This window comes from Misgurnus anguillicaudatus, chromosome 22, assembly GCF_027580225.2.
Source record: "Misgurnus anguillicaudatus chromosome 22, ASM2758022v2, whole genome shotgun sequence".
NCBI classification, from domain to species: domain Eukaryota; kingdom Metazoa; phylum Chordata; class Actinopteri; order Cypriniformes; family Cobitidae; genus Misgurnus; species Misgurnus anguillicaudatus.
In genome coordinates, this window is record NC_073358.2 from 7,874,409 (window position 1) to 7,896,093 (window position 21,685).

The window sequence follows — 21,685 nt, forward strand, 5'->3', positions numbered from 1 at the left end:
TGAATTCTCGATTCAACTCAATGAATATAGATTTAATACAAATACTTTATTTATAAAAAAAAAAACAGTGAACATAAGTTTACAAGTGGGTAATTAATAAAAAGAAATTAAGAGCCACCAACCTGTATATTACACTTCTTTATTTTAGGTACACTTGGGAACATTAAAACAGAACCCATCTCTATTTTTCAAATGCATACAATTATGATAAATACAATACAATTTTGATGCAAGATGAAAAATGTATGCTGAAAAAAGTCAAAACAGTCAAAACATTCCTTAAAAAAATGTGTGGCCTTCGAGAATCGATTCTTAATCGACCGCGTTTAAAAAAAGGATTAATCAATTTTTTTTACTTTATTTTGGTGGCAGGCGCTGCAGACATGAATTTTCCCGCCCACCACCCCACTCGCAGGTCTCCACCCACCAGGTAGCTAGAGAGCACAGAGAGCAGTCACTTCGCTGATACCCTCTGTGCTGTCATAATTTCTCACGGAAATAACAGCGCTATTTGGATATTATGGATTATACTCCCGCCTACTTTTAAAAACAAAGTTTTAACGCGTGTTTATTGGAACCCGGAGTTATCTTATATAGAGTGTTTTACGACGCAAATAGTCATCAGATTGTAGGCGATATGACGTTCATGCGAAATCTGATGTAAACAACAGACTATGTATCTATATTTCACGTATTATACGCATTTGTGGACAAAAATGGTCATTGGATGTATTTTATTGGACTTTCATGGATCATTCACACATCTGAAACAGACTGGATTCGATTTACAATCGTTGTATCAACACAAAAGTTAAGAAGTCACGTTATATTTTGCATGTTGTCATCTTCTGTCACAAAATACTACATTTATGATGCTAGAGCATCTGTATCTCAAAACAGAGATCATACATTGATGCTAATCCCGTAAATTATACCTTTTAAATGTATAGTGATGTTAAAATTGGTTGTAAACAGTAGGCTATATAGATATTTTTGCAGGCTAGATAGTTTACAGCGTGGTTTCGAAAGTAAAAAAAAATATTTAACGGCTTTATTTTACAATTCTTCAAGAACTAAGTAATAGTGCTTTGCCAAATTAAAAGTTTTTTGCCAAACTAACCGAGACCAGGCCTTACCGCCCTGGCTTTTCTGACGAGGCTAACCCCCGAGCCTCTTGTAACTTTACGGTCTGGACCTCCCGCTAGCTTCTAGCAATTAGCACGCGGTCCACAAGCAGTATACATCCCCCGCCGTGTCTTAATTTCTGTAATTTGCGAAAATAATACGTTTGAAAATGTTTTATAACGGGAATATGTTAGCATTGTCCAGGGAAAACGAGTTTATTGTTGAGACTGCTACATCACTATTTCGAGCAAACAACTTTTGAAACATGCTTTATGGAACTCATACACCTATTTAACTTGTGGAAAAGCAGTCATAAGATGGGCACTTTAAAACGTGTAAGAAACGCTCACAACATTTCCAAACCCCAGTACGGTAATGTGCAGTTAACCTCCTCTGTGTAGAAAATGTATTGTTTAAAATGTGATCATCTCGACGTTATATTAGTAGATTTCTAGTCGCCAAAGTTCGCCAGAGTTCATGGGGGCGCAGAATCACACATGCTCATAAGGTAAAATTTGAGGCAATAATGCATTCCTCTAATAATTTTATCTACACATTTTTTTAAATCATTATTGAACATTAAAATCAATCACGCGGCTATAGCTTATGTCATTTTCGTTGTTTATATACTTTATGGATTTAAAATTACATACATTTTATAGGATAATGCAGTTGTTGTGCAAAATGCATTAATGACACAATCAAACAAGTCATTTATTACAACTTAAATAAATAAAACATGCCATTTCAGATGTAAATATCATACCAATATGTCATTATTCCGATTGAATAGTATTTGATATGAAAGTTAGTCAACACTTTTATTTTGGAGGTTTTTGCATGAAAGCAGGGGTGTTCAGAAATGTAAGTGCCATGGAAAAGACTGAAAGCTCTATAATATTTGTGCACACTGTGCCCCCTTAAAAAAAAAATTGGTGCATGACGCCCCGGTCTATTATGAGAGAAATATTTTCATATTTGGGTGAACTATTCCTTTATGTGTCACCTGTTCAGACCACCCATCCTGGTAGTCAACAGCTACTAGGTGCCCACCAATGCTCGCAGGAAGCATATTTGCAAGATATGCACTTATTCATTTGAACATTCCTTCCCTTCAAACAAGGGAAGACGGACATCAAACAGTATTTGCAAGCGTTGCCCATGTAAAATTAGAGCCATCCTCAGGCGCAAAGGAAGCTGGCATGTGTGAAGGGCATAGGATTCACACTGCACCTTGTCGCAATCCCTTCCCGTACAAAAAACGCACTGGAACTGTTTTATTAATATCGTGTTCCCTCGCCCAGTTCTCGTGACACGTTAAAAACAGCACTCTGGAAAATATCAGGGGGTGACGTAACCGTAGATCTTCGTTTGGTTTGTCTTGGGACTCGTTCAACACAAACGCGGCTCGCGCAAAGAAAACACCACTCTTAGATGAGACATATTTTATTAACGTCAAATGTTCTGCTGTTATGAACAAAGCAACAGATCGAGGATTGATTTATTTAGTTGAAAATAATATCTGGAGCACGGACTTCCAAGCGGAATGTGCTGAATATCACCAGGCCTTTATTTCCAAGGCAAGGCTGTGAAGGATGAACCCTTTGAACCCGTTCCAAAAACAAGAGGAACCGCCAATTAAGCCGAGCCGTCGTCGGACTTCCAGAGGTGTTCTGGAGGTCAGACCAGACTTCAGCGAGATGAATGTAGACCACATTCACCAGCGAACTTCAAAAGCCCTTCTTATCTGTTCTCCTTCTTTTTTTAAACTCCACTCCCGCTTTCAGTCCACACGTTGAGAATAAAAGGCGATCGGTGCATTATCGCTAACAGGAAGAGGCGCGACAAAGGTCCACCAGTGCTCGTTAGGAAGATTTTAAAGCTCTACAGGCAAGAGTAAAGTCTTTTGTGAGGGGACTTAAACGCCCGTGAGAGGGTCCAATTATGCGGGCGACTGTTTTGACAGAAGCGATTAGCTCACAACTTAAAGCACTCCATTAACATCACAAACGGCTAACAAGTTTTCCACAATAAAGAGATACCTCGACAGAACTTTCCTGGTTCTTGTCACTTTGTTAATGCAGGACACCGTGTAACGGCGATGACAGGCCGAGACCATGAAATTGATGGACGTGCAGCCGGGCGGAACCGACATCAATAGAAGCCGGACGTAATGGGCGATGAAGATGAATGCTACTGAAGCAACGCATCAATCGGAAGTGTATTTTTGTTTAAGTGAAAAGAATAAGCATCTACTGCAGATGAGGGTATCGTACCGACACAGTTGAACGACGGCTCTTTCTTGCACTGGTTTGAGCAGCCATCTCCATTGACGAAGTTCATGTCGTCACATTGTTCTCCAAGATACCTGAAAGACATGAGGAATGTTTGTTTGTTTATCAGTCATCAACTGCAAAAGAGCTGTTTTGCCAAAAAAGAGTGAACATTATGGAAATACTAGTTATGGAAAAACAACAATTCATTTGATTTAAAGGGATAGTTCACCCAAAAATTAAGATTCCGTCATCATTTACTCATCCTCATGTTGTAACAAACCTATATAAATTAGGTCTTTGTTCTGGACAGAAAAATATATTTGTAATCAAGCAGGAAACAGAAGCATCATTGACTTCCTTACCGTGGGTTCACACCAGCCGCGTTTGAGGCGTCAAAATCGCGTCAAGTTGTCGCTTAAACATTTTGAGTTTACTCGCTTCATTCATGCTTGAAATTGTAGTCATCGAGACATTCACGTGGAAATTCGCGTCAATGGAAAGGGCTTCTGCGACTCCGCTCGCTTTCTGTAATCATGTCACTACTAGAGCAAGCTCCTGATTGGTTAACGTGACGTGTTTTTCCGGCAAAGCTAAAATTTTTCAACTCGCGTGTTTGCCATGGCAACGCTCTATCTGCGTGAACTACACGTGCGAATGAGGAGGAAGAGCGTGTACCGGGCCGCACTAAATGCCTCATTCGTGCCACGAGACCTCCAGACGCGCGCCAAAGCGTCTTCACATTGACTTAACATTGAAATCACTCGCGCTTGACGCCTCTACTGCGGCTGGTCTAAACGCAGCATTAGTAGGAAAAAGTACTACTATGGAAGTCAATGGTGCTCAAAAACGGTTTGGTTTCGAACAATCCTCAAAATATCTCACTTCTGTATAAGTCCGTCTCCACAATAAGGTGAACCCAGCTGGTGAGAGAGAGGAGGGGATGGTTCACTCTCTGCTTGTCTAGACACCATCACAACGTGGTAGGTGTACGTCTCGTCTGGATTTAGGTCCCTGCAACACAAACAGTTGGGAGGTTACCACCTCGAGTAACTTAACGGTACCGCCAGACCCGGAGATCAGCTGAATGGATTCCAAAACGTTAAAAATCAAATGTTTAACTCTTGGGGAGCTGGAAAATCAGCATATTTTCAAAAAAAGTGGAGTGTCCCTTTAACATAACCATATTATGCAAAATCCACTTTTACAAGGTGATCAAAACATGCTGTTTTGATTCTCTTGTTAATGTGATGTCACACTGATAAAGCCCTGCCCACTGTCACTGACTGACTTGTTAAAGGAATAGTCCATTTTCTTAAAAGAAAAATTCAGATAATTTACTCACTACCATGTCATCCAAAATGTTGATGTCTTTCTTTGTTCAGTCGAGAAGAAATTATGTTTTTTGAGGAAAACATTGCAGGATTTTTCTCATTTTAATGAACTTTAACAGACACCAACAATTAATACTTAACTCAACACGTAACAGTTTTTTTCAACTGAGTTTCAAAGGACTATAAACAATCCCAAACGAGGCATAAGGGTCTTATCTAGCGAAACGATTGTCATTTTTGACAATAAAAATAACAAATATACACTTTTAAAGCACAACTTCTCGTCTAGATCCGGTCGTGATGCGCCAGCTGACCCCACGCAATACGTCATGACGTCAAGAGGTCACAGAGGACGAACGTGAAACTCCGCCCCAGTGTTTACAAGTGTGTTGAAAGAGGACCGTTCTGACGTTGTTGTATGTTGAATGATACTTATTAATTTCTTTGTGTCAGTTTATTGTTTACAATTGTCCGCAAATGTGCGTTTTATATATGTAAAACGTGACCTCCCTACGTCACTACGCATTAACGTTAGGTCGCGCTGGACCGGACCTAGACGAAAAGTTGTGGTTTAAAAGAGCATATTTTTTATTTTTCTTGTCAAAAATGACAATCGTTTCGCTAGATAAGACCCTTATGCCTCGTTTGGGATTGTTTATAGTCCTTTGAAACGCCGTTGAAAAAAACTGTTAAGTGTTGAGTTAAGTGTTAAGTGTTGGTGTCCATTAAAGTCCACCAAAATGTAAAAAATCCTGGAATGTTTTCCTCAAAAAACATAATTTCTTCTCGACTGAACAAAGAAAGACATCAACATTTTGGATGACATGGTGTTGAGTAAATTATCTGGATTTTTCTTTTAAGAAAATTGAATATTCCTTTAACTTTACCCAAAAGCTTTTCTAAATGTGTTTGTTAGCACGTGGTAGAATTAATGTGGCTAATGATACTATTGTCCCAGACTGTATTCATAGAAATCCGCTCTTTTTTTAACTGAAAGCGCCCACTGTTTGTTGGTAAGGGAGTGAGGGCAGTAGCTTATTTGCATTTAAAGGTACAGACACAAAAACAAACAATCTGTGGGGAATTTTTAGCTGAAACCTCACAGACACATTCTAGGCACACTTGAGACTTATAATACATCTTGTAAAAATGGGAATGATAATATGTGGCCTTTACATGTCTTCGAAATGGTTATGCACAGTGTTTGGGGTGCCTTTTACCAAATCACTAGTAAACAGAAGCTGATGAGGAAAACTACAAATACAGCTATTAGTGGTGCATAAATGTTTACAGCTAAGAGATATATTGTATGATGGAGGTCCCTGTAGCTCAATTGATAAAGTATAGGTCATGGGTTAGTTCTTAGGGAACAAATATACACACATAATGATTTAAAAATGTATGGATTAAATGCTCTGCAAGTCGCTTTTGATAATAGCAAAATGTAAATGACAGTTCAGGGGGAGTTTACTGTTTGGTTTGTTTGCTGATTTGCATTAATGTAAGGTTTTAAACTATACGGTTTTCCGTACAAAACAAAATGTCTCATTTCATCATGCACCAACAATTAGATGCTAAAAAAATTATCCTTATTGTAATGTAACCCTACATAGAATACAAAGTGTGCTGTATACAAACTCTGTGTTCCCAGCATTTGTCATGACTGTAATACAACACTTCAGGTACGTAAAGTGCAAGACTCAGCTAAAACTTTAAAAAGTAAAGCTTTGGTTAGTGTCTGTGCTCGGATCATGGCCAGGCACGGCCTCTAATCTTAACACACTTTGCCGTTAAACATAGCATTGTAGACCACCCGAATAACATAAGACCCCCAAACCCCATAAAATGCATTTCCCCTCTCACTTTTCTTCTCATTTATCTTAACCTCACAATGAAATGCTTAAAACAGAGTTGGAGAATGGAGGTGGAGAGAACACAAGATCAATTGGCGAGGCGGTGCATGGGGGGGGGGGGGGGGGGGTTGTATGGCGCTTTATTTTGGACAATACGGCCCTTTTGTGTGCGTTACCACCAGTCTTTAAAGGAACAGTTCACCCATAAATGAAGATTCTGTCATCATTTATTTACTCACTCTCATGTTGTTACAAACCTGTATACATTTATTTCTTCTGATGAACACAAAGGAATATATTTTGAGTAATTTTGTAACTAAACCTCAGAAGCCCCACTGATTTCCATAGTAAGATAAAAGAATACTATGGAAGTCAATGGGGCTTCTGACGTTTTCAGTCGTATTTAAACACTTTATTATTGGCGAAAAACAACCCTGATGCTTTTTGGTTTATTCTTGACAAAATGCTACTTTAGGGCTTAAGACTTAAAATACATTGCAGAAGTACAGACTGCATTTATGGACCTTTTTGTCCTTAAAGGGACACTCCACTTTTATTGAAAATATGCTCATTGTCCAGCTCCCCTAGAGTTAAACATTTGATTCTTACCGTTTTGGAATCCATTCAGCCGATCTCCGGTTCTGACGCTACCACTTTTAGCATAGCTTAGCACAATACATTAAATCTGATTAGACCATTACGCTAAAAAATAACCAAAGAGCGATGGAAAATAAAAGCTGCGATTTTCTAGGCTAATATATATATACAGAAGAGTCAAGTTTTAAATTGGAAAAATATCGAAACTATTTTACTATTTATTTAACTATTATTTTTTAGCATGATGCTAATGGTCTAATCAGATTCAATGGATTGTGCTAAGCTATTCTAAAAGTGCTAGCGCCAGACCCGGAGATCAGCTGTAAGAATAACGATAAAACGGTAAGAATCAAATGTTTATCTCTAGGGGAGCTGGAAAATGAGCATATTTTTTTAAAACAGTGGAATGTCCCTTTAATCTAAAAAGAACCATCTTTTTTCTGACTACTAGCTAAGGCTTTGGTTAATGCAAACATTTTAATCAGGTCCCAGATCAGCCCTTAAACCTCTTTGGGCACATATGCTTCTCAGATCCTTACCACAGGTGTAACTTTTTGCCCAAAGCAAAAGTTCACACAGCGTGCGGAAAGCCTCACAGCTGGTTCAGGTGTATTCTGTTCAATCAGCTACGCCGTGGAGCACTAAGCCCCCCACAAGCGTCTCCGGCAACAGACTTCCCAAACAGTCAAATGTGGGTCAGGGAGCCGCAGTGGTGTGAGAACTGCGGAGCGCCAGAGGACAGTAGAACGGCACTGAGTCTGAGCCAAGCCCAAGGGCAAAAGCTGGAAGATCTTGGCCCGCGATGTGGTCTTGTGGCTGTGTTTTTCTAAGCCATGTTTGTTGTGGAGAAGCACAGCAAATCTAAAAGCGTTGTGCTGCTATCTTTAACAGTCACAATGACTCCTGAGGTCGACCGTTGGCTTAGCTTACACAAAGAGGAAAGAATATTTCGCCGTTGAATCGAGTAAGTATCAATTTAGGCATCAGTGTCTTGCGGCTACATTAGGAATTTGTGGCACGGTTGTTTGTTTGTGAAATCATAATCGTTTATTTAAGCAACAGGAGCTTCGAGTATTACTAAAAACACATCATTCTTCAAAATCATTCTTCTTGATTTGAGCTTTTGACCAGCACAGCAAGTTTTACCGTGCTATATAAAATTTCTTCTTACAGTAGATACTTCCCATTTCTTTGGAACTGACATTGGGTAAACAACCCCCCGCCTTTAACTAAATTACATGTTAAACGTTCAAATGCAAAACCCTCTAAGTGCATCTGACATGTTTTCTTACTTATTTGGCAAAAACCTTCACTTCTTTGGACAAGACATAGTATACAGTTGCAAAATCATGAAAAACGCAACAAGTCATGAAAGTCAGAATTTAAAGGGTAAAAATCACGAAACTGAACCACAGATTAGGGGGCGCTGTGATGCGTGTCATTGCCACATTCGGATTGTATTCAGGTCCAAGTACTGATCCACAAAAGTCCTCAAAGTGCACGTAATATGATGCACAAAAGTGCCAATGAAGCTGTATTTCTGATTGACCCGAGGCCAGGATTAAGCAGATTTCATGTGAAAGTACTTTTACACGCGAGCTCTTCATGCACTTACCAAACTGCACAAAAATGAAAATTTTGACTTTTGACCAAAATATGTCAAAATAACCAAAATGTTTAGCTTTGCACGGAAAATTGCAAGAAAGTTAAAAGCTCTAAAGAGTTCTCAAAAGTTTTGCTGACAACCGTATTTGTCTTTAGGAATACTTCTGATTACTCAATAAATGCTTAATGTCCTCTTTAGCCAATAAATTTGCCCTCCCAGCTACAAATTAAATATTAGGGGTGTAACAATACATCGATATGGATTGATACATCGATTTTATTTCTAACAATCCGACGCATCGATGCCACACATAAAAAAATCGATTTGAGGTACCTTTATTTTGACACTTTTCACGTCCTCATTCTTTGACTTAATGTCCATCTACGCATTTCCACCAAAGCGTGGATGTTTGTTAAGTTTCATCTGCTAGCGTCAGCAAGTGAATGTAATGCAGCAACAAAGTGGTTGTAGCAGCGAAAGAGACAGAAGACGAGCGTGTGTTTAGCACTGCAGGTGATATTGTCCATGCAAAACACAGTGTCCTCTCTCTTGACATGTTGATCACTTGATTTTTTTAAAAAGAAAAATCTCTCAAAAGAGACCACTGCAGCACTTGTTTGACTGTTAGATCTGAAGTTGTGTGACAGATGAAATGCTAAGTTTAACAGATTTATTTTTATATCAATTTTAGTGCTGGGCGAAGATTACTCTAATCGCATACAAAATAAAAGTGATTTTTTACATAATATACAAGTGTGTGCTGTGCGTAATTATTATATATAAATACAAACACGTTCATGTATTTATTAAAGAAACATTTACATGTGTGTGTGTGTATATACTATATTTTTTAATATACATAAAAATTACACACACACACATATTACGCAAAAAATAACTTTTATTTTGGTTTGCGATTAATCTAGATTAATTTTTGCCCAGCTCTAATTAATTTATTTTTCTATGTAATATTGAATTTTGTTAGTTTGTTGTTGTAAATGTTCCACTTGGGACAGAGATTGTGCCATTTTCAAAGAGTTTAATTCAATGTTCATGTTATATATTTTAATTGCATTTGTAAGTAAAAATGTAACTGCTTAACTAAGCAGGTAATATAAAAATTTTGATAAATTAATCGTATCGAATCGGAATCGCTTTGAAGAAGTGTTTGACGTATCAAGAGAAATTGCATCGCTGGCGGAGAAAACCGTTTTCGTATCGAATCGTAATTGAACTGTCCGATTACACCCCTATTAAATATGACCCTAAACCAGAAATCCAGTCATAAGGGATTTGAAATTGAGATGTATAAATAAATATATAATAAATAAGCTTTCCATTGATGTATATAAGCATTAAGGGACATGTAATACTACATGAATAAAAAATTCTCATTTTGTGCTGCCACGAAACAATGCTGTCCATTATTTGTGCCAATTTCACAATAAAAGAATCCAAAAGATTTCTGTCTGAAATAAAGGTCTTGACAGATTGTTAGATTACGATAAAAAAAACAAAGATTAAGATTTAGGATTTGGTTCTGGTCTTCTCAAATATTATTTCACACTAATTTGAGGGGTAAAATGGTTACACTGTAAAAAGTACTTTGCTGCCTTAAAATTTTTTGTTGAATCAACTCGGAATTACAAGTCATTTCAACTTACAATTATTTATCTTGACTAGAGATGAGTTGTTATAACTACAGGTGAGTTGTTATAACTTATAAAATTAAGTTGACTTTTCTCAACTATATTTTATAAGTTGTGACAACTCATCTATGAAAATTTTAAGGCAGCAAAGTATTTTTTACAGTGTAGGGTTTGAGTTAAGGGTAATTTGGGGTTTCTTTAATTAAAAGTTGATCCAGGATCACATCTTACTTTGTGAAATCACGGCGACCCTGTAATGACGGGGATGGGACCCCCCATTTGACATATTTCAAACATTGGATAGGACTCCGAGGATGCCAAAATATCTAAACATTAAGAAAGTCGCTTTAAAAGTTGTCAGAATAAAGTCCTTATCAACAGATATTACTAATATTACACATATAAATAAAATTACAGTAGGAAATTTACTAAATATCTTCATGGAACATGATCTTACATTATATCCTAATGATTGTTTTTTTAAATGCTAATTTTGACCCATACAATGTACAGTACTATATTGTTGGCTATAGCTAGAAATATACCAGTGCGGCATATGATGGTCCAGCATTACACATTTTCAAAATTTGCATCTCTAATAGAGAGAAAGTCAAGACTCTCATTAGCCCTCAACATTAACCTCAACTAGATATTAAAGTTTGAGGACAAACTTTATGTTGGCTTGACAAAGCCTGGTCTGAACGTTTAAAACAGTTTGACAGAAGTTTGGTTTAGTAGGCTATCTTGTTGTTAGTATGCTTCAGTATGAAGCTTTTTAAAATAAAGCTAACATAATTTAGCATTAAGCTAGCATGATTTAGCATGAAGCTAACATGATTTAGCATAAAGTCAGCATAAAGCTAACATGTTTAAACATCCAACCCCCATGTCTCTATGATGTTCTGATGCGAAGATATAAGACTTTGTTTATTCCGTTGCTAGGGTACTAAGTTTGGTTGCTAGGCAGAAAATTGGCATCCCATAATGATTTCACTTCAAGTCACAAATAAAACAGTCCAGCCCCCGTGTCTCTATGATGCTCTGATGCAAAGATATAAGGCTTTGTTTATTCTGTTGCTAGGGTACTAAGTTTGGTTGCTAGGCAGAAAACTGGCATCCCATAATGATTTTACTTCAAGTCATAAGTAAAACGGTCCAACCCCCATGTCTCTACGATGTTCTGATACGGAGATATAAGGCTTTGTTTATTCCGTTGCTAGGGTACTAAGTTTGGTTGCTAGGCAGAAAATTGGCATCCCATAATGATTACACCTCAAGCCACAAGTAAAACGGTCCAACCCCCGTGTCTCTACGATGTTCTGATGCGGAGATATAAGGCTTTGTTTGTTCCGTTGCTAGGGTATTAAGTTTGGTTGCTAGGGAGAAAATTGGCATCCCATAATGATCACACTTCAAGCCACAAGTAAAACAGTCCAACCCCCGTGTCTCTATGATGTTCTGAAGTGGAGATATAAGGCTTTGTTTATTCCGTTGCTAGGGTACTAAGTTTGGTTGCTAGGGAGAAAATTGGCATCCCATAATGATCATACTTCAAGCCACAAGTAAAATGGTCCAACCCCTGTGTCTCTATGATGTTCTGAAGCGGAGATATAAGGCTTTGTTTATTCCGTTGCTAGGTTACTAAGTTTGGTTGCTAGGGAGAAAATTGGCATCCCATAATGATCACACTTCAAGCCACAAGTAAAACGGTCCAACCCCCGTGTCTCTATGATGTTCTGAAGCGGAGATATAAGGCTTTGTTTATTCCGTTGCTAGGGTACTACGTTTGGTTGCTAGGGAGAAAATTGGCATCCCATAATGATCAACCTTCAAGCCACAAGTAAAACGGTCCAACCCCCGTGTCTCTATGATGTTCTGAAGCGGAGATATAAGACTTTGTTTATTCCGTTGCTAGGGTACTAAGTTTGGTTGCTAGGGAGAAAATTGGCATCCCATAATTATCAACCTTCAAGCCACGAGTAAAACGGTCCAACCCACGTGTCTCTATGATGTTCTGAAGCGGAGATATAAGGCTTTGTTTATTCCGTTGCTAGGGTACTAAGTTTGGTTGCTAGGGAGAAAATTGGCATCCCATAATGATCAATCTTCAAGCCACAAGTAAAACGGTCCAACCCCCGTGTCTCTATGATGTTCTGAAGCGGAGATATAAGGCTTTGTTTGTTCTGTTGCTAGGGTGCTCATATTTGGTTGCTAGGGGCGTGGCTTAATAACTCTGTAAGAATCCTGAGAGTCTGATTGGATGCCTGAGTAAAATGATCCCACCCCCATGTCTCTATGACAGTGTGATGCAAAGATATCCATCTGGACATTTTATAATGGCAGTCTATGGGAGATGTTGCTAGGGTACCCAAAATGGTTGCTAGGGGCGTGGCTTAATAGCTTTGGAGAGATCCTGAAAGACTGATTGGATGCCTGAGTAAAATGAGCCCACCCCCATGTCTCTACGACACTCTAGAATGAAGATATTTCTTCTGGGATGTTTTTATTTCCCTTATATGGGCGTGTTTCCTGCCCCATTATAAGTCAATGGGGAAATTTGGGGGCCTCTTACACCCCAGGGGTACAGCTTACACCCCTATGTGATGCATGTTCTTACAGAGCCTGCCAGCCTCTTCAACTGTGATAACCCACAAGTTTCTACAAATTTTTCGTTCGCAGCTATGACCCGTCAAAGTTGGTCGTAATGTTAAGTCAATGGAAATTTTGGGGTGTTTTAGCGCCCCGTTTAGGAATTCGGTAGGTCCCATCAGTTAGAAAAGTCATAGCATAAATCTACGTACCAGTCTTAAAAGTTTTGTAAAGTTTTGTGGGTGTAGCTTGAAAGCTCTAGGAGGAGTTACAGTCAGAAAAAGTGGGGATCAGAAGAAGAATAATAATAAGATTAAGATGAATAACAGTATGTTGGCTTTTTCAAGCCAACATAATAATGACAGTCAACATTTTTTTTTTTTCTTTGGCAGATACTTGCTAAGTGACTCACAATGCCTTTAGTTTAGGCCATACATTTTTATCCTTATGCCCTTATTTTATGCTTTGCGTTCCTAACACATTGCTCTACCAACTGAGCTACAGGAACAGATGGACATAAAAAACAACAAAACAAACAGGCTGTAAACATCACCACATAATAAGACAGTTTGACCAGCAAACAAAATGCTTGAGAAGAAAAAACAAGCACGAACAGAGTGCATAAAACGCAGGAAATTAAGACGTTTAAACTAAACCCCGAGAAAACACAGAGCTACCGTGGAAAAAGGAGGCATAAAGGAGCATGTACGCCTAACACACACACTGACATCTGTCAGACCACCTTCCTGTGTTTGCTTTTCGAGACGATAACAATATTTTTCAAGCATCTGTGCTGGAATTTGTGGTAGCTCGTGACATCATGGCTTTCCCGTGCGGGATACCCCGCGGCAGTGTGGGAAAACACCGCAGCTACCAGTCTTTCACTCTTATCCCATGAAACCAATAGGGTGAGAGGGAGAACAGTGACAGTGTACAGGAAGAAGCCTGGCAACGAAACAAGAAGGTAACCAGACGCTAAAGCAGCCAAAACCTCCAACCAGTTTCACTAAATCGCTTCATTTCTTTTTTTGCGGTTCTGTCTCTGTTGCAGTTTTGTTTTCATTCCCACATACCCGAAAAACACCGGTGTCTCCCTCCCTCTGTCTGACCCCTTCAGTGAGGTCTGTGTAAGATTAAAAACAGATGAGTCTACCTCAACAGTAAAAATCTTTCAGGGGGGAACATGTCTTTACCTCTAATTTTCACAATTTTTAAATGGGCAGTAATCATGGAGTGGGAAAAGATCATTAAGGATTTTTAATGATCAGACAGCTGTCCAATACTGAAAAAGCCACACTGTAAACAAATGCACCATGAAGTCCAATGCAAACCATTCAACCTACTTTTTTTAAGTTTTGACCAGTGATAAGTTGACACAACTTAACAAGTTAAAGGGACACTCCACTTTTTTTTGAAGATTGCTCATTTTCCAGCTCCCCTAGAGTTAAACATTAGATTTTTACCATTTTGGAATCTAAGCAGCCAATCTCCGGGTCTGGCGGTACCACTTTTAGCATAGCTTAGCTTAATCCATTGAATCTGATTAGACCATTAGCATCGCGCAAAACAATAACCAAAGAGTCTCGACATTTTTTCCATCCAAAACTTGACCCTTCTGTAGCTACATCGTGTACTAAGACTGACGGAAAATTAAAAGTTGAGATTTTCTACTGTTAACCCAGAAATTCTCTTTACTTAAACAATCAAGTAAACATCACTTAATATTTTCTGTTTTGAAGCCAAAGCTTAAAAAGTTTAGTTGATATAACTTTTAAGCTTACAAATCCATTAAACTAAAACATTCAAGTAAAATGAACTTAAAAGTATTAGTTCATGTTGTGAGGAATACCCATAGTCCTTTGCGCCTGAATATTTTGATTATTTTCTGCTATTTCACAGAATAAAAACTGATAAGAACTTTCTCTACTCAAATATTTGTTAATAAAATGTCATATAGGTTGAAGCTCTTATATTATTGATGTTGTTTTGTTGTAAATTATCATTGTGTGAAGTCACCGTTCTGTGGCCGGTTGCATAAACATAGCCGTGACGTTAAGACTGCGTCTTAAGTATGATTCTGACTAACTAGCAATTAGTTAGGGCTAATCAGTCTTATTATTTGGATTTAAATTAGACCAATCTACCTTTCCATGTAACATACTTAAAACAGTTATGATCAGTCTTGAAGAAAAAAAATCATGACTTACTTTTAAAGCTAGTCTTAAAGTTTTATGCAAACGGCCACAGGTGATCAGTGATTTCGTACATGAACCCTGTTCAGAACATTTTATTGTATTTCTCACCACAGTATACAATGTATGTCAAAACCACAGTTTTGTGTGTGTTTCTGTGGAGAATCACGTTTAATAAATGATTGACATTAATTTTGAGTTATAATACCATTTATAACATCAAAAGTAATATAAAGTGATAAAAACTAAAGTTACATGCAACAGGTTTCCTCACGAATTTCTAGTAATGTCAACTAATCCGGGTTAAGAGTGCAGGAATATTGGAAGAAATTAAAAATTTAAGTACATTAAACTTAAAATTAATTGTTATTACAACCAGGCAAAATTAACTTTTTTAGGGCAACGAGTTTCCATACATTTTTTAAGTTCAATCAACCTGGGCTTACAGGATACTCTCTTTCTGGCGTAATAATCATGGACTTTGCTAATGTAACATGGCTGCAGGGGCGCAATGATCTTACGCAGTGCCCGAAAATAGTCCCCTGCTATTGAAAGTTACGATGGGGATTATTTTCGGCCAGTGCGTAATATCATTGCGCCTGCTGTTTTGAATAGGAAAAATATTGAAACTCTTTGGTTATTTTTGAGCGTGATGCTAAAGGTCTAATAAGATTCAATGAATTATGCTAAGCTATGCTAAAAGTGGTAGCGCCAAACCCAGAGATCAGCTGAATAGATTCCAAAACTGTAAAAATCAAATGTTTAACTCTAGGGGAGCTAGAAAATGAGCTTATTTTTTAAAAAGTGAAGTGTCCCTTTAAGTTCAACAACTGATTTTTTTATAAGTTAAAGTAATACAAAAATATGTTGATTTGATATCATTTTTTATACTGGAGTTTGCTGGAGTCACATTTATAAAGCTAAGTGTAACCCAAAAACTTTTGGACATTACACACTTCTCAGATAATTTTGCACACCTCTGTGATATTTAATGCGTCTATGCATGTTAATGTCTACAAACATCTTAATAAGAAAGCACAGAAATAACCTTAAGACATTTATCATGTGTCAAATTAAACTGATCTTTAATGCAACAAACTTTGCATGTGTTAGATGTACTGTATACAAGCCTTCATTGGCGCTCATCTACCTCAGCACACTCATCTACCTCAGCAGTACCGGTCTTTTGGTACCAGACCTTTCTTTAATGCCAAATGCTGGTAAAGTCTTACTATAGTATTCTCTAAATACCTTCAAAAGAAATCCAATAAATGCCCCTGGTGCAGCTGCTGGCCATTCCAAAAGGAGAAAGATGACAGAAGACCTGAAAGCTGTATTGCTTCGAAGGATTGGAAATAATTTGTCATTTGAAATCAAAATCAGACTTCATGTCATCAACCGAACGGTTAAACACAACAACGTGACCTCGCTCGTATAATTTACCAAACCACACATGTTTGGTCAGACCACAACCCAACCCAGGAGATCCATCAAGTGGTGTTTGCTATATACTGTGTGAATTAAAGAAAAACAGGCTGTAAACCTGTGTTGGCTCTATGTGATCATTTAAAATCGTTGTAGTCGATGATGGTTGATGTATAGACCCCTTCAAGGTTTGTAACAGTGAATGACTATCGGGTGCGCGCGCAGCATGGGGTCAAACTGTTCATACCATCCAGGCTTTCTAATTCAATCTAACAGGGCTGAAAAATGATGACTTACCTCAAATGAAGTGAGCACTACAAACACAAGCCTCTTTGATATTTGCATTGTTCCAGTCTGCACGTTAATTTGCTTGCAGCCGCAGATGTTGTATTTTTTTGTTTTTGAGATTCTGCATGAATCGCGAAAACTTAACGGAAGACCTGGTGCGATTTTCACAGCTCACGACGCAAGTAGGCATTTTTGACGACACCGAATAATACGCAACTCAATCTGCTGTAATGACTTTTCTGACCCCGACATGGGCAGTGGGAACCGCCTGTGACGTGAACCGTGAAGGGGTCTATAGGAGACAAAGCTTTAAGACTTTAACAGATCACAATTTATGAACAGTTCACTCTCTAACATATGGAAAGCCACTTTGAACCTCATATGTGACCCTGGTCAACAAAACCAGTCATAAGTGCCAATTTTTTGAAATTTAGATTTATACATCATCTTGCCACTGATGTATGGTTTGTTAGGATAGGACAATATTTGGCCGAGATGCAACTATTTGAAAATCTGAAATCTGAGGGTGTTTAAAAATCAAAATATTGAGAAAATTAAAGTTTAAAGGAACAGTATGTAGGATTGTGGCCAAAACTGGTATTGCAATCACAAAACTTGTGGCTAAAACTGGTACTGCAATCACACAACTGGTGGCCAATACACAACATGACAACATAAACATCAGTTGAGGGCTGCAACTCCACTTTTTAAATTACAATATTCTGGCCAGTCCACTGTTGTCAGTGATATAAGTATTTGAAATGAAAATGATTTCTTAATGTCTAGTGACATATCAGGGCCATTTTATGATTAATTGATATAAATTTCTTACATACTGTTCCTTTAACTCTTTCCCCGCCATTTTATGTTAATTTGCAATACCGCAATTATTTTCTATTATCACTATTACTATTATTACTTACCCAATTTATGAAAAAAACTGAAGCCAAAACTTTATTTTCTATTTTTAAACTATATGTATGTTTTGATAATTGCTCTGAATATGATCTCTAACAAAATTCCTTCACAAAAATGCAATTATTTCAGAAAAAAATATAGATAGCATGAAAGTTTTTCCCCCCTGTTTTGTTTGTTTATTGTTTGTTTGAAAGCAGAGGGACTGTTCTTTCATGTGATATATTTGTATGTTTATGTATTTTTAGAAGAACATTTTTGAAAATCACAAAAAATGCTGCGGGCAACTTTTCAAAAAATGGTTGGCGAGGAATAAGTTAAAGTTGTCCAAATGAAGTCCTTAGCAACACATAATAATACTAATGACAAATACATTTTTGATATATTTACAGTAGGAAAACTACTTAAAGCTCACATAACATGCTGTTTATGCTAATATCATGTTAATTTTGAGTACCTAGTAGTATTACATCATGACCCCCATGACACGTACCGTGGGCGGAGCGAGTCACGAGCAACCAACACACAAAACATTATCCCACTATCTCTGATAACTTGCGATTCACTACGTTCGTGTTGTTTACATTATTCACTTAAAAATGCCGATTGACAACAAAACAAACATTTGATACAGTTTTACTTACCGCCTGCGACTCAAAATCCAACTTTAAACAAAAAGCATGCACAACTTCCCTGCTACCCTGGGTAAACAAACTATATCCATAGTTTCCATAATGTTGGGTTCATTGAAGCTGAATGAGCTTAAATTTCCCTCACAAACAAAAACACATTTCTCCGGGTTGGTGTGTGTGAGCTATTCCGTTTAAAGTGCCCATATAAGGACTTCCACTGTACTTTCTGCACTGACATTGCCCATAAAAGAAATAACGCAAGATTGTAACGTATGAATCTTTCATGTCCGAAAAAATCTTTCCAAAACTTGTACGAACCCTGGCGAAGCGCTTTCGGCACAGAAATACTATGTCACACGTCCAACTGCTTTTTAAACTGTTTTTAAACACGAGAAATCCAACTCTTAAACGTTATTAATAAGTAAAAATGCATAAAATTGTTTTAGAACCCCCCTCAATATCCTAATTATCATTTTGACCCATACAATGTATTGTTGGCTATTGTTACAAATATACGTGTACGACTTAAGACTGGTCTTGTGGTCTAGGAATTTTGTTTGATATTCTGCACTTTCAAAAAAAAAGGTACGAAAGATGTCACTTGTGCGATACCTTTTCAAAAAGTACACCTTTGTTCCTAGAGTGTGCATATTAGCAGGGCCGGATTAACCATATGGGCAACTGGGCAATTGCCCAGGGGCCCAAGACCTCCAAAGGGCCCAGGGCAGCAAGGGCATGAGCAAAATACTGTATCTGGTAATCTCCCTCTGGCCGCTTTATATTAAACAAACTGTCAACGCGGGATTTTGCGCTGCAAAGAGAGACGCTGCGCTCAGTGCGCTGCCTATTACTTTGAACATGAGTTGAGAGCGGTTGAGTCTCATGCGGCCTGAACAATGAAGAGAGGGCCTCAGGTTAAGACCCTCTCCTCATTGGTCAGTCCGCATGAGGTGGGTGAGTCAAAGGTTCGCCATTACGTGACGCAAGGCGTTAGTAAAATTAAAAAAGGAAAAGGACATCAGAAACCCAGAAAATGTAAAGTATAAACAGTGGTGTAGTCTACGTGATACGCAGGTATCTGCGCGATCCTATCGGCGTATGAAATCAAATTACTATAGCGGCGCGAAAGTGACTGGGGAGTAGAGAAATACAAGCGAGTGACAGCTAAGTAGCGCGAGAGCGATTCCAGTTATCACATGGAGAAATCTGCTTTGAATCGCTCTCGCGGTACTTTGACATCACCAATAGGTCTGCTTAGCGCCAAATGAAGTCAAACCTGCAGTGTAGCTGCTGACGCGACACTGTCAACAAACCAACCATGAGGAGTAGTGAACGAGTGGAGCAGTGCACAACAGTGATGGAGTACTCGAGTCCTGGACTCGGACTCGAGTCCGACTCGAGTCACTATTCTTTGGACTCGAGTCCGACTCGAGAATCCATTCTCTGGACTTGTGACTCGACTTGGACTCGCGGATTGATGACTCGTACTTGGACTCGGACTCGAGGATATATACAATATATATACTTGAGCATTCATCACTTTGTTTTTGACTAAATATGTTATAAAAAATTATATAAGGTGTTACACTTTTCCTGTTTCGTGCCCAAGACCGCGATCTCCCTTCACAGACACTGCTACCTCTCGCTCTCTTTGCTTGACAACACACTCACTGACGTCACTAACTTTTACGCTCGTGCAATGCATGATGCATGATTCGCGGGCTAAATGTTCACATTTGTAAAATGCAGAAAGACGTGCCCCGGATCGTGAAGTTCGCCTACGCGAATTTTGCTTCTAATGTTGGAAAGAGCAGCGCTAAATGTTGTGTGTGTAGGTAAAAGACTGGGACAACCTCAAACTTTAACAGACACCTGTCACGGATGCACCCAGAAAAGTAAGTAAAATGCTTTCCATTGCCTAACGTTAGCTTTTTTCAAAAAATATTACTGACTAAAGCATATATAACAAACAGAAGAAGCTAGGGTTAATGTATGTCTGGTTCAGATTACAGCATTTTTTGTCTGTTGATAACTTAAAAAGAGTAACTAAACCCTAATCCAAGTTTATTTAGTTACTGATCTGTAAGAATGATGGTTTATTAGTGCTGTTCATTGATTTTGATGTACGTTTGGATATAAAGTGTTTCAATACTACAATATATGGTGTAAAAACGTCTGAGTGCTGCCCTCTTCAGGTTGAAAGGTGGCTACTGCAGTTTAATTTTCCTATTTGATGTTGGGTCCAAAAAATGACTCCTACTATGGAAAATAAATTGTTTTTTAAAGAAAATCATTTCAGGATGTTTTCTTAATAGACTTCAAAGCCAACTCAGTTGTTTGTTCTAATTTCCTCAAAAAACAAAATGCAGCATGATTACAAATTAAATTTGTAAATTTTCTACGCTAGTTCTCAATCACAAGTTTACAACAATGGAAGTACACACATGCTTTTGATTGCTTCGTAAAGTTACAAAGTGTGTTCCAAAGTGTATGTCAAATCAGTAAATAAACTCCCTTTGGAATCGTGACAGTGGTGTCATTTTTGTTTAATGTAGAACCTTTTTAATACATTTTATCAGTTTTTTTGAAGGTCCCAAAGTGGAGACATGTAGGCACTCTCAGACTCGAATACAGGACTTGAGACTCGACTCAGACTCGAACACTGGGGACTTGAGACTCGACTCGGACTCGAACTCTGGTAATGGTGACTCGACTTGGACTCGACTCGGACTCTTCTTTGGTGACTCGGACTTGGACTCGGACTCGAACACTGGGACTCGAGACTCGACTCGGACTCGACAGTTGGTGACTCGACTACAACACTGGTGCACAACATAAAATCCGGAGAGTTAACAACGCACGTGTGAGTAAACAACATTTAAATCATCAATCCAGTTTGTTACCTTATCTGGAGGTAAGGCTCCAATAAAATAAAATAAGCCAGTGTTTATGTCCTGATGGTTTTTAGCTGCCTTCCAGCATGTTTGCTTGTGCTTCACAGTGTTAAACTTACTTTCCCTGTCTTCATTTATATATCTACGTTCAAGATGTAGCCTATATGATCTTAAACTTCTGTGAGGAAAATCATGTCTGCGTTGATGTTCAGTTCAGACTTCAAATTAAAGATCATTTTCTTCACTTTGGTTTGGGTGTCTAATATTAGGCTATATGATGGTCTTGTAATAATAATTAATAAAAGCCTATTTT

General features: G+C 38.1%; 2 protein-coding genes across 4 annotated transcripts in view; one reads left to right on the plus strand and one right to left on the minus strand.

Moving 5' to 3' along the window:
• The window catches only part of pappab (pregnancy-associated plasma protein A, pappalysin 1b), a 127,587-nt gene that overhangs the window by 70,144 nt on the left and 35,758 nt on the right, over positions 1–21,685 (minus strand). For both annotated transcript variants that reach the window (XM_055200624.2, XM_055200623.2), the window contains exons 8-9: positions 4,284–4,412; positions 3,402–3,493 (exon numbers count right to left, since the gene is read on the minus strand). In XM_055200624.2, the coding sequence (XP_055056599.2) occupies positions 3,402–3,493; positions 4,284–4,412 (221 nt within the window). The remainder of the gene's footprint in view (positions 1–3,401; positions 3,494–4,283; positions 4,413–21,685) is intronic.
• The window catches only part of LOC129440985 (uncharacterized), a 171,553-nt gene that overhangs the window by 15,010 nt on the left and 134,858 nt on the right, over positions 1–21,685 (plus strand). The window lies entirely within an intron of this gene.